The sequence below is a fragment of the Knufia obscura genome (assembly GCF_036327395.1).
Source record: "Knufia obscura strain CCFEE 5817 isolate CBS 148926 chromosome Unknown scaffold_5, whole genome shotgun sequence".
NCBI classification, from domain to species: Eukaryota; Fungi; Ascomycota; class Eurotiomycetes; order Chaetothyriales; family Trichomeriaceae; genus Knufia; species Knufia obscura.
This window is the reverse complement of record NW_027042691.1, coordinates 1,741,733-1,754,090: the sequence shown is the minus strand read 5'-3', so window position 1 is coordinate 1,754,090 and position 12,358 is coordinate 1,741,733. Positions and strand designations below refer to the sequence as shown.

At 50.1% G+C, this 12,358-nt stretch overlaps 5 protein-coding genes across 5 annotated transcripts; 2 read left to right on the top strand and 3 right to left on the bottom strand.

The window, feature by feature from the left end:
• Window positions 1-35: 35 nt before the first annotated feature.
• On the bottom strand, window positions 36-1,072 carry PMZ80_005434 (uncharacterized protein; the record flags this gene model as incomplete). The annotated part of the gene is made up of 2 exons (XM_064873854.1): window positions 36-590; window positions 746-1,072. The coding sequence occupies 2 exons, from the start codon at window positions 1,070-1,072 to the stop codon at window positions 36-38; spliced, it is 882 nt and encodes a 293-aa protein (XP_064730958.1).
• A 71-nt stretch (window positions 1,073-1,143) lies between these two features.
• Window positions 1,144-3,315, bottom strand: APL2 (beta-adaptin; the record flags this gene model as incomplete). The annotated part of the gene is made up of 2 exons (XM_064873853.1): window positions 1,144-3,163; window positions 3,209-3,315. 2 exons carry the CDS (start codon window positions 3,313-3,315, stop codon window positions 1,144-1,146), a joined length of 2,127 nt encoding a protein of 708 aa, XP_064730957.1.
• Window positions 3,316-4,010: 695 nt separating this feature from the next.
• On the bottom strand, window positions 4,011-6,175 carry PMZ80_005432 (uncharacterized protein; the record flags this gene model as incomplete). The annotated part of the gene is made up of 2 exons (XM_064873852.1): window positions 4,011-5,867; window positions 5,918-6,175. The coding sequence occupies 2 exons, from the start codon at window positions 6,173-6,175 to the stop codon at window positions 4,011-4,013; spliced, it is 2,115 nt and encodes a 704-aa protein (XP_064730956.1).
• A 575-nt stretch (window positions 6,176-6,750) lies between these two features.
• Window positions 6,751-8,394, top strand: PMZ80_005431 (uncharacterized protein; the record flags this gene model as incomplete). Its single annotated transcript, XM_064873851.1, has 1 exon — window positions 6,751-8,394. One exon carries the CDS (start codon window positions 6,751-6,753, stop codon window positions 8,392-8,394), a length of 1,644 nt encoding a protein of 547 aa, XP_064730955.1.
• Window positions 8,395-9,707: 1,313 nt separating this feature from the next.
• PMZ80_005430 (uncharacterized protein) lies at window positions 9,708-10,576 on the top strand (the record flags this gene model as incomplete). Its single annotated transcript, XM_064873850.1, has 2 exons — window positions 9,708-9,711; window positions 10,128-10,576. 2 exons carry the CDS (start codon window positions 9,708-9,710, stop codon window positions 10,574-10,576), a joined length of 453 nt encoding a protein of 150 aa, XP_064730954.1.
• Window positions 10,577-12,358: the final 1,782 nt, after the last annotated feature.

Here is a 12,358-nt window from a genome sequence, read left to right as displayed (position 1 = left end):
GCAGCGGGAACTACATGCCGCATGAGACTGCTTCATCATATCTCAGAAACCTTTCTCTTCGCTCCTGGTGCACGGCCTGCATTGGACGTCTTTCTTGCAATCTCACCCGCCAAAGCCTGCACATAGTCGAGCATCAACTTCTCATTCTTGCATAATAACTCCTGGAAAGAGGCATCGACGCAGAGCTTCGCAGAAGCTCTCACTAATTTCTCCAGAACCATATCGATCAACTCTTGGACATGATGACGTGAATCGACCCAAGCCCAGAGAACTGTAATAACATCTAATTGTGCGTTCGTTGTTTGACTGCCGAAGCCGTTGAACGCTGCAAACTGCGAGAAAACATATGGTCGGACGACGTCGTAGGCCGCGCCTCTGGGATCATCCATATGATACTTCTCGCCGATCAGGAAGGTCTCACATGCTGTTTTCCAAGTTTCATAGAGCTGAGTGCGGAGCTGATCGGTGGTACTCACAGAATCTGTGCTCAAGAAGAAGCTCGGTGGCGTCAAAGTGTACAGGTAAGTGAGAAAGACTTCGATCGCTTTCGGGTCATGGTCGTGCAACTCCAGAACTTCGGGTGAGCCATACTATCGAGTCCCGTTAATATAATTGGTTGCGCATCATGCGTAGTTGGATAGTTCTACTATGTACGCCAGGGTGTGACATCTGTGGTACACTATAGCACGATGAGCGTGCCAAGTGCGATCGCCACAGTTGATAGTCAGATCTGAGTACTCCCCACTGTCGAGTAGACCATGAAGTTAGCCGCTGTCGTCAAATCGTGGAACATGTGTAGACGCACGAGATATTGGCCTTCAGCAAGTTCTCTGGTGAACGAGCAGCAACAATTGCCGATGGCGGCATTATTGTAAGCGAGCTGTGTAGGATGCTTTTTCGGAAAGCAGCAAGATGAGACCAATGACCTGAAGACCGAGAAGCAAAGTTGCTGTGGGATTGTGGGGAGGAGATTATCGACAACATTCCAAAGTTGCTGAAGGAAGGTGGGGCGTGACTCAGTCGCGATTGCTGTTTCTGATCCATTGCTTGCCTGCAGGTCGAACCTGGCCATATTGGAATCGCCAGCCGAGGACTGTATAAAGGCGGTATGAGCATAATGACCGGTCTCTTTCGATACGATGCTCAAAAAAGCGACAGCAAGTCCTCACTCGTCTTCTTCCCTCCTTGCCCGTTGAGCTGCTGTGAAGGTGGCGGCGGCTGCTGAGTGTTCAAGTCCATACCTGCAAAACCATTCATGATATCGTTATCAGACATACCGCCAAATCCTCCAGCTGAACTTGGAGCGGCACTGTTGCCATTGCCAAAGACACCCATCAGATCATCAAGATTGTTCTGAGGTTGTCCAGGCTGCCCAATAGCGGGCGAATCCACTCTCTGTGGTGTTCCAGCCAGTCCTTCCAGACCCGTCATGCCGTTCGACGGCTCTTTCTGGGCGGATGCAGGCGCAGCTCCATCAAAGTCGATATCCAGCAGGTTCTCTGCTGTGTTTTGTGGCATTGGTGTTTTGCCTTGTGCGGCCGCTGCGACTGCAGCAGCAGCAATGGGTGCCTCTTTGGCATTCTCGATCTGTTCGTCGATAGCTGCTTGTTGTATTGCTTCAGCGCCAAACCTGCCTTGTCCAATAAACTGCTCTGGTGGTTTGTGGTAGACTGAAGAAAGTGTCGATAATTCTGACAGAAGCCTCTCAAGTAATGCTGGTGGCAGTGATTGTATGGTTGTAGTGATCGGTGGCTTCTCGGATAGGATGATGTTCTTCGGAGCATTCTGGTCAGTGGTGTTCGACAGTAATCGCCAGTACACGAACGCTCTGTCTCGGATGTCTGGGTTGTCGGAATCAGCTGTGGCGGCCTGCAGTACCTTTTGCACCAATCCTTGCGCTGCTGATGGCTTCTTCAGGAACAATTTGACCACCGCTGTCAGTATTTGCAACTGTGTCTGTGCAAACTCCTCGCTGAAGCCATCCACAAATCCTGCCAGAATTTCCCCAGCATTGCTGATCTTCTCGGCATATTCTCCGACAATCCAGATGAGCGATGCTCGGGCGTTTGGCTCATCCAGCTCGTCTATGCACTTGCATAATGTCGGTATTATCCCCTCGTAACCAGGGTATTTTCTGAAGATGTCTTTGATGACCACGATAACCTCTTGCACAACATAATTGACTTTACTGTTGATAAGATCCAGCAGAGCATTGACGCATCTTTCGCTTGCACCCTCGATCTTGATAGCTACTTGTCCGATAGCCTTGACTGATCTCCGGACGAAGTCCATATCGACTTCCAGAGCATATTCTTTCAATTCCGCCAAAAGCTGGTCCACGTTCGACTCGTTCGCTATCCGCACCATAATCTCGAGCTTTTGGAACTTGACGTAAGGAGGATCGTTGTATTTGCAGAAGAACACTCTGAGCTCCCGACTCAGAATTTCTGGCTGTTTCTGTAGTAGGAGATCGATATTGCGCAGCGCGACGTACTGCACTTCTGGAGCTGATGAGACCAACGTGACCAGAGGAGGAGCCATCTTCTTCAGGTAACCCTGCCTGGTCTCTGCGCCGATGTACCTCATGTGCAAGAAGACTGCCTTCACAGCAGCAAGCACGACGCTCGAATTGACATGCTGAAATTGTGGCACCACCCTTTCACAGATATGCTCGGCCTCTTTGATATCCTTCGTCTTGTAATCTGCAAGAACACTCAGGATCGCGACTCTGCCCCATTCCGTGCATTCGTTCAATGCCATAAGCATCTTCTTCAAGGTGTTTGAACTGATTTGCAGGGCATTCGTGTCTGGGGCTGCCTCTGTGATTTCCGCTAAAGCTAGCACGGAGTTTGCAACCACCATTGGGTTAGGATCACCGATCAAGTCTTGTAGGCTTTCCAGAAATCCGTTTTCTAGGCACATCGTAGGGTTGAGATCGAAGAGCTTGGCCACACATAGCGCTGCTGTTTTTCTCACGTACGGCGACTCGTCCTTCAACGTCTTTCGCAGAGGCTCTTCCATGTAATCGATCATTTTGTCCACTCTTATGCAGCCCATTGTCCGTATTGCCAGCGCTCGAATGAGAGGATTTGGGTCTTCAGAGTCTTGTACGAAGGTGTTAACGGCGAGGATACAGAGGTCCGGATGTGATTTTGCATAGTTCCTGCTAAGGTTAGCAGCACCTTGAGTTGCAGCCCGTGTGACTTACATGAGGTACAGGTAGACCAGTTTCTTCTGGTCCAAGTCGCCCGTCGCGATATTCTTCAAAACATCTGGGAAGAGTTGTGATACGTCTTTACCCAACGTCATGGCCATGATAGTCTTCTGTATGGCCTCCTTCCTCTCGTACGCATATTGTGATCTGGAGGCATCACGTCAGACCGTGCCAGGACACCTCATGACTGTCAACATACACAAGACCTGCTCTCAATTCGAATGTTTCTCCCTTTCGTGGAGGCGCAAAAGCGCTCCTCATTCTGTTCATTGCCATTGTCGGACGCTATTTCGGATGGATTGCAGGCAGGGTCAGATGCGAGAGGATGTTAACAAGAATCGTTATCGAGCATAGAACATAACTGTGATCACACGAGGCAGTCCATGAATTACGTGCCAGGATAGCGCCTTCGTGGCAGGGCGTCGAGGGTTTTTAATCTTTGTCAAAGCGCAGGACTACTTCTCGAACAATCTCACAACGTCCTGAGCGGCGGGAGCACTCCGACTTTGCCAAGACTCGGTCTGCCCGCTCCTGTTTCCGCCCTAGTGGCCTCTACATGTTCGCCGAGCTTACTACCAATTTCATACTATCAAATTTCTGTGTTTATTATGAGTATGCGCTCTGTCCTTGCCCTATCAGCGCTCAACACGCTTGACCAGGTTGTCGGCAGTGGGTGATAATTGGCACGGAACACTCCGTAATATCAAGTACTTGTTCGAGCTGGGAGAGCTGCCTGTGTACCAAGCGTGGTAATATCTCTTGTTACTCTCATCTTACAACTGCTATTGCGAATTCTTCACCACGCATCTTCTATCCACTTTCCTCCTTTCCTTCTCCCTTCTTTCCACGGTTCCCATTCTCCGCTTGACCACCGGTTCTGGGCTCTCACAATGTCCTCCAACACTCCAGTCACGCCTCTTGCCATCTTAGCCGATCCACAGATATACACGGCCGCTGGGATGTCGCCACAAATCATGGCCACCACGCTTTCTTTGTGGTGACGCAACGAGTCCTGGACGTACTTTACCCTGCCCTCGTTCTGCTCAGATGCATGAACCCGGGAGTACGCAGAATGTATCTCGAGAAACTCTTCTCCGCCGAGAAGGGCCTGGTCCTCTAGTAACTCAGAGCGATACAGAAACGAATCCTCGTTACGGCAGCCGAAGAAGAGCATAGTTTTGCCCAAAGGTGAGGACTTGCGAAGTCGGTGGATGAGGGTGCGTTCTCGAACGAAGGCGCGTAAAGGGGCAATTCCGGTGCCGGCGCCGATCAGAAGAAGAGGCGTGGATTGGGAGGCGGGTATCTGGGAGTTCCGTGGTGGATGGTACAGGGAGGCCCGCACAGACAATGGATGTTCGATATTTCGGGCATTTTGCTGGGAGTGAGTCTGCCACGCGTCGCTTTTGGCCAGCAAATATCCTGTCGACAGACCTGGTGCGGCCTCGTCGGTCGAGACAGTGATGGATGCTTGGCGCGGTTGGTGTGCTGAAGATGACGAAATTGAGTAGTATCGTGGTTTCAGCTGGGGTAAAACCGTAAGGAGGAACGGAAGAGGGATCGCCCATTTGTGACTATTGTCAATGTGTAAGAGCAACTCGACGATATTCATCTGCCGGATTTGAGCAAAAGTGTCTTTGTTCCTTGTGAGATGGGTCAAACGCTCCCTTGCTTCAGCCGCTGGCGCGTAGGCAGCGAACTCCGAAACGATATCGCGTGAAAGTTGTCGGCTCGAGAGATCAAGTTTAGATGTAAACAGTTGTTCCACGGTGGTTGTGGAACTCGGGATCGTTTTGCGCGAGTCAGTCTCTGGCTCGATGCTTGAATTCGTCGTGATTTCCAGTAGGTCTGATCTTGTCGGCTGGAGACCGCAGATGTCCAGCAGCTGCTCGACTAGAGCCGGAGGGTTGTTGGGCCAGATCAACAAGCAGTCTCCTGTGCGATACTTCAGCTTGCGATATTGTGTCAAGTCTAAATCGAAATGGACGCAGGCCTGATTTTCGTATTTAGCTATGCACTGCGCCTGCTTGATTGGGAGATCGTAGTATTCCGGCTTGTCATCGGCCGGCCTTGTCGATTTAGTGGTACTAGCAGCGTCCCCCTCGAGTCTGTATTTCTCGGCTTCTGCTGACGAAAGACTTCGGACTGCGAACTTCGAGATGGACGATGTCTGACACTCTTCCAGAGCCAACAGTTGCTTCATGACATTGAAGAGCTGTGGTTTCCAGTCGAGGTAAGCTTCACGGGAGTCGTTCTGCGCAGCGTCAAGACGCAGGGTCGGCAGAAGCTGCTTTGCACCGACTCTCTGGAGCTGTTCCTCCAGGACATCGACAACCCTGTTGAAGTATTTGTAGTCGGAGTTCCCGAATCCCACCGTTGCGTAACTCATACTCTGAAAGACCTGGGGCGTGTCCTTTTCGAGCCAGTTCATGAATTGAACGCCATTGTCAGCAGGATTGCCTTCGCCATAAGTCGACATGAAGAACAGCAGGACGATGTCTTTGGGTAGCTTTGAGAAAGTCGCAAGGTCATACTCCGAAGTGTCGGCCGTTAACGACGGAAGTTGGAATTTGTTTCGCAGCTCCTGACCCAATCTGGCTGCGACATCTTCCGATGTTCCTGATTGAGACGACCAAAAGAGTATAACTTTGGCACCCTGGTAAGAGCATTAGCAAAGACCAGCTTCTGTACATTTCTTCAACTTACCGTCTGCTCGATCTTCGTCGAGATGTCTCTGGTCGCTGACTTCGTCGACGTCCCATCCTGACCAGAAAGCAGCGCCTGAGGGCGTGCGTACCAGAAATCACTGCGGACGCTGCTTTTCGAGTTCCAGAGATAGATGAGAGCAGTCACGAACCCGATGATAAGGACGATATAGTCGTCTATAGTGAGGGTTCGAAGCGCCGGAAGTAGGATTTCCCGCTCCGAGGTGGGCAGAGGCAGAAACAAGGTTTTGTCGTCCATTCTTCGACAGCTCGGTACTATCTCTTGAACAATTCTCACCTATATTTCAACAACTTGAAGATTCTCGCTCTGTTCAGATATCACTAGATATTTGATGCTTCCACTATCGTATTCGACAAGTCTTTGCTCGAGATGTTGACTACGTCTGAGCCGTCACTGCCGTCCCTTCTTGGAAAGGACATCCGCACGGCAGTATCAGGGAACATGCCCAAATCCTCGAGGAAAGGCTATCCGGAGAATCCACCTCTACCTGGACGAGAGGTCCTGCAAAGGAACTTGCATTTTTTCTGCAGCCTCGAGGCATCTAGTACGGATGAGTTTACCCTATGCAGCACTGCCCTTCTTGAACCGGCTCCATCTGGAAATCTTTCCGCAACAGGCTATCAGTCATTGCCTTGAGAATGGACTGATGGATTCTAACCTGCAGGAAGGGTTACAAGGTAATGGCGGGTGATGCTGATGCTACATCAACGCGACAGATATACTATCATACTCAATCACGAAGGTTTATCTTGAACACTTTCTAGAACCATACTTCTCTAGTAACCTACACTATTGTATACGCCGCACACATCATGTTTGGCTACGCTGTTGCAGCGGCGAGCTTCTTTCTCTTCATCTCTCGGTTCTTTGTCTATCCAGTTGTCCAGTACTTTTACGATGCCAAAGGATTAAGAAAATACCCAAACCTGAGTCCCCTTTCGGGGATCACGAATATCCCTTATATGATCCTGTCTACTAGTGGACGACGGTCAGAAAGATTAGCTCAGCTCCACCAGACTCATCCTATTATCCGGATAGGGCCTAATGCGCTCTCTTTCGGAGATTGTACAGCTATAAAGGTTCGAGGACTTCATTACTCCCTATTGAGCACGCAGCTTACATGGTCACAGGACATTTACGGCCATGGCAGCAAGTGTACGAAGGATGAGATGTACAACGTTCTTGCAGGCACTCACTTCCACGTGGCCGATGTCATCGACAGAGGCGACCATGCTCGGAAACGAAAGATGCTGTCGAGTGCATACGCAATCAAAAATCTGGAAGGCTGGGAGCACAAGATAGCCGAGAAGATATCTCGTGTGGTCACCCACTTTGACAATTGCTGTACGGATCCACCTCGCTCGTCCCGCGATATTGGTCACGATGATCTGAAGGTCGACTACCGGCGTTGGACGAATTTCTTCACCATGGAGGCGATTGTCGACATTGGTCTCAGCGAGGACGTGGGCTTCACCAAAGTAGGCAACGACGAAATCACTTGCGAGGAGTTCGACGGCAGTCAACGCAAGGTCCCATATGCCAAAAGTCTGCATTCACTGCTGACGGCACAATCTCACATTGTATGGTCTTACAAATTTTACCCCTATCTGGTGAAACTCACGAATCTCATTCCCTCATATCGAACATGCTGGAAACTTGGTGCCGCATACCCTGGCATAGTCTTTCACCAGGCTAAGAAGAGATTTGCCAGGTACCAGGCTGGTGAGAAGTTGGATGACTTTTTCCAAGCACTCATGGAGACCAAGACTGGGTCAATCCACAATCTTGAGTGGGGAGAGATCATTGCAGAACTAGCAGTCATGAGTAAGTTGAAGCCACAATCATCGAACGGACTAACTCACTCGTGCACAGTGAATGCTGGTTCAGTAACAACAGCCACCGCTATCAACAACGTGATGTACCTCCTTCTGAAGCATCCCAGGGTATTGACCAAACTGCGCGAGGAGCTTGATGCCAACCTTGGCGACGAAGATGTCGTTCCCTACGACAAAGTCAAGCATTTACCGTATCTTCGAGCCTGCCTTGATGAAGCCATGCGCATTTTTCCTCCGACACCGTTCAACTTACCTCGATTCACACCAGCAGAGGGGACGACCGTTATGGGAGAATTCATTCCTGGTCGGACATCAGTGAGCATGTCGAGTTATGTCGCTCACAGGGACACGAAAGTATTTCCGGATCCAGAAACATTTCTTCCTGAGAGATGGCTATCAGAAGAGGGGAAAGAACTTCAGCCATTCTTCCTCACATTCAGCGCGGGCTCTCGAGGTTGTCTAGGACGCAACATTAGTTATCTGGAACAGTACGTGATGACTGCTACTATGCTTCATCGGTATGACTTTGCTCTGCCCTCACCGGAATGGGAACAGTATCGGTACGAACATTTCAATGAAAACCCTGGGACGTTACCACTGAAAGTGTGGCGGCGGAAATGATTGACGAGCAGGGCATCTTGAGTCAGGCGTGAGGGATGGTCGGGAATGAATTGCATTTCGAATAGCGAACAATATTATATAGTCCTAGATGTTGCCAGCTGCACAGCGTTAGTCAGGCTCGCAGGTTGAGGCAGACCATAGCTTATGAAGTGTTAATTTGCCAGCAATGGACCGAGTCCGCAAGTGACTGTACACACTAGCTTGCCATGATTGTTGCCAACAAGATCGAGATGCAAGATTGTGATGTAGCACATAACAATATTGAAACTAGGACCTACAGTAGTCTGCGACTGATCGTTGGATTCTCATTCAATTCAAAAGAACGCCAAAAGCCCCTATCGCCCCTGGGTAGGAAATGGTTAATTAGGTAAGCCAGGCGCGATTCTGCTAGGTATGAATTAGCGCGCGATATGCCTAGGACTTGGCGTATTTACCGAGGCACAAGGCTTCGAATGGTCAACGTCACGCTCAATCTTTCGCACAACGCGACGTCGCACCGACGACATGAAACTGACGCGTGTACTCGGACTTTAACAGCACTCCTAGAGTAATGTGGAGATGGGAAGGAGAGACACCAGAAACACCGGCAGCTTCGGAGTTGAGGTTCTCGAGAATTCGAGCTGGGTGTGAGGTAGGTCGCGACACATCTATGGTTGAAGCCTTCCAGCAACTAATGGTATGACCCAGTCATGCCGACGGCGCCATCTGAAATGTGAGCAAATCTTGATTCATCGGCAGCTTGACATCGGACTGGACAGAGCTGAAGACTACCAAATAGGCGATGAGAGACAACCTTCATGTCTTCAGTGCGAGCTGTTGAAGATCGACTGCAAGAGAGAAGCAAAGTATCGTTTCCGACATCTAACTTGGTTTGCTCTAGCCTCTCATGTCTAATCAAAGACGGCAATGTTGATGAACATAAGGTCGCAACCCGAAGACGGATGTCCAAACGAATGCGAATTCGAGTTTTCTGCGGAACAGAAGTGGCTTGATCTTCCAGCAAACCGTAAGTGTGGTCGAGCTTTCAAGATTTTGCTCTCGCATTGCTAACGATCCAAAGTTGTGTTTGTCAACGATGCTGGAGACTCTGAATCGACTGGGACCTTTGCTGAAGACAACGAAACCATAGCCATTGGAGAACCCGACATCTCACAGAGATCGGAGGTATCCCACGGAACGCGTGCATGGGAAGAGTACAATGCGACTGAAGTCTTCCTGGGCTCACCTTCCACGGTGTACAATACCAGTAACCGCTGGCTTACGACTGCCGAAGAGGCTTCCCTTTTCCGGCATTTTCTCGAGGGACTTGGCCCATGGGTGAGACTGTCACATTGACCTTCTGCTGTTGCCATGCTGACTCCTGGCAGTTCGACATGAACGATGATGAGAAGACTTTTACAAGAGAGCTCATTAGAAAAGCGCCAACGTCTCCCATATTGCTAACCGCCATTCTAGCCCTAGCTTCCAGGCACCTTGCCACAGTCTCGAGTTTTGACTCGAAAATTGCAGACCATTACAGTGAAGAATGCACGACCGAGATGATATCATGTCTCAACAATCGTGATGAAAGCAAGAACGACGATTTATTTGCTGCGACGATTATACTGCGAACAAAGGAGGAGATGGATGGTCAGTGCTGCTCCTTCCTTCCATGTAATCTCTGTTAGGCGGCAGCGATTTTCAGGACTTTGCGCTCTAATGTGCCATGTGGAAAGCTAACATGGACTTCTAAGCTTACTCCCACGGTTCTGATCAACAGGCGCATTTGCTAGGAATCAAGGCCTTCACACATTCCGACTGGTTCGCATCGCCACCTAGCCCACTACGAGAATGCACGTATTGGAGTGCCTTACGACAAGAGATCAACTTCGCGTTGGTCCGACAGCGTCCACTTGACATCAATTTACATATCAACTTCGTTCGACGCGAGTCTTTCGACCTGACCGTGGAGAAAGATTGGTCAAACTGCTGTACATTGAATCTGGCCCACATCATCATGTTCTGTTTCGAGTACCATCAGCGATCACCTACCGAGTTCCAAGTACTACGGAATGCTCTGACAGAACTCTGCGACGCTTTTCCAGCAACATACAACCCATTCTATTACTCAAGAGCAGCAAGTGCTAGTGTATCGCCATTTCCTCAGATCTGGTTTGCTAGTGAAGCAGCCGGCAAGTTCTAGAACATTTCCGTTGGTAGCCTAGTGTCACTGACAGAGAACACAGTGTTTAGTCTGCAATATCTGACGATCGCCAAAATCTTACTTCTATGCTTCGATCCAACTACACCCGTGGTTGGACCAGCTAGAAGAACAGCGGCAGCGCACATCGAAAGTGTCTCTGTACAACACCTCAGGAACATGTGCGGAGTCGCCCAGTCCCATCACAAGTATGGTCCGGCCATGATCCTGGCGTCTTTGGGAATCTCATTGTGCGGTGATCGTGTTACGGACTCACAAGAGCGTCAGGGTTTGCTTTCTATTCTTTCACAAACACAGACTGAGCATGCGATACCGACTACCGAAATCCAAGATGAGCTCTTGAGAGCTTGGGGGCAGGTACACTGAGCTTGTCCGTTGATTACAGCTCCACGAAGCGACGCCAGATTCTGGTTTTACTCAATCGAAACGTGGACGAAAACGAACAACCTTCAGGCCCGTCCAGCTACGGTCATCCTTGCCTACCATTTTCAGAGCTTGTCGCCGGACGCCACGTATGATCACGAAGCATGTGATCCACGACAATTATTCTGGCGACGGGTCGCAATGTGCCGAACTTGATCGAGTGCTCCACACAATCCCAATTTCGAAAGAGGTTCCGGTGGATCCTCCCAGACTGGGATCACCTTCCGCATCCACAGGTTTTGGGGTCACCTGATTGGCTCCCCATATTATGCCCCCCAGGTTTCCATGAATCCAGCTAGCAGGGGCGTCGCGTGAAGGCCGCTGCTGACCCTTTAAGAAGCATTCGAAGTCTTGTTGAGCCACCTCTCGATGGGAAGCGGTCTTCGAAGTATCGTTCCAAAGCTCACGAACAACTGATTGAGCATTCAAAATGGCGAAGTTCAACCTCTTACCTAGCCGAGACATCGGCGGCTTGCCTGGGGTGATGATGGTGTTATTTGTCGCTTTCGGAGGACTTCTGTTTGGTTACGACACAGGCACAATATCTGGCGTAAGTACTAGATCATTCTCTGGTGGCATATTGCAAAGAAGCGACGCCAAGACGAGTAAGGAGTACCTCTGCTGACAGAATGTTATCGTCCAACAGATCATGGCCATGTGTGAGTATCTACCTGAAAAACACTTGCTCCGCGATGTACTCTGACAATTTCGGCGCAAACAGCATACTTCAAGGAACGGTTTTCAACAACAACCGACGTCGCCACTGGAGAGCCTATCATCACAGCTGGACAGCAAGCACTAATTGTGTCGATGCTTTCAGTGGGAACATTTGTGGGCGCTCTTTCTGGAGCACCACTCGGCGATTTGCTGGGCCGACGTATGGGTCTGGTCTGGGCCTGCGTCGTGTTCAACGTGGGTGCTGCGATGCAAACTGCTGCTACCGCCATTCCTCTTTTCACCGCAGGACGAGCTGTGGCCGGCGCTGGCGTGGGCATTATCTCCGCTTTGATCCCTCTCTATCAAGCGGAAACCGCTCCGTCATATCTCCGCGGCACTTTGATTGGCTCTTACCAATTGTTCATCACCATTGGTCTACTGGTCGCCTCCTGTGTGAACAAAGGCACTCAAGCACGCGATAATACCGGATCTTACCGTATTCCATGTGCCATACAGATTATCTTTGGCTTTATCCTCATGGGCGGCATGGCATGGTTGCCAGACACACCTCGTTATTTTGTCAAAAAAGGACAGCTTGACAAGGCTCGGAAGTCTTTGGCCCAACTGCGAAGGCGTAAGCCCGAGGACTCTGGCATCACTACGGAGCTGGACTGGATCGTGAGC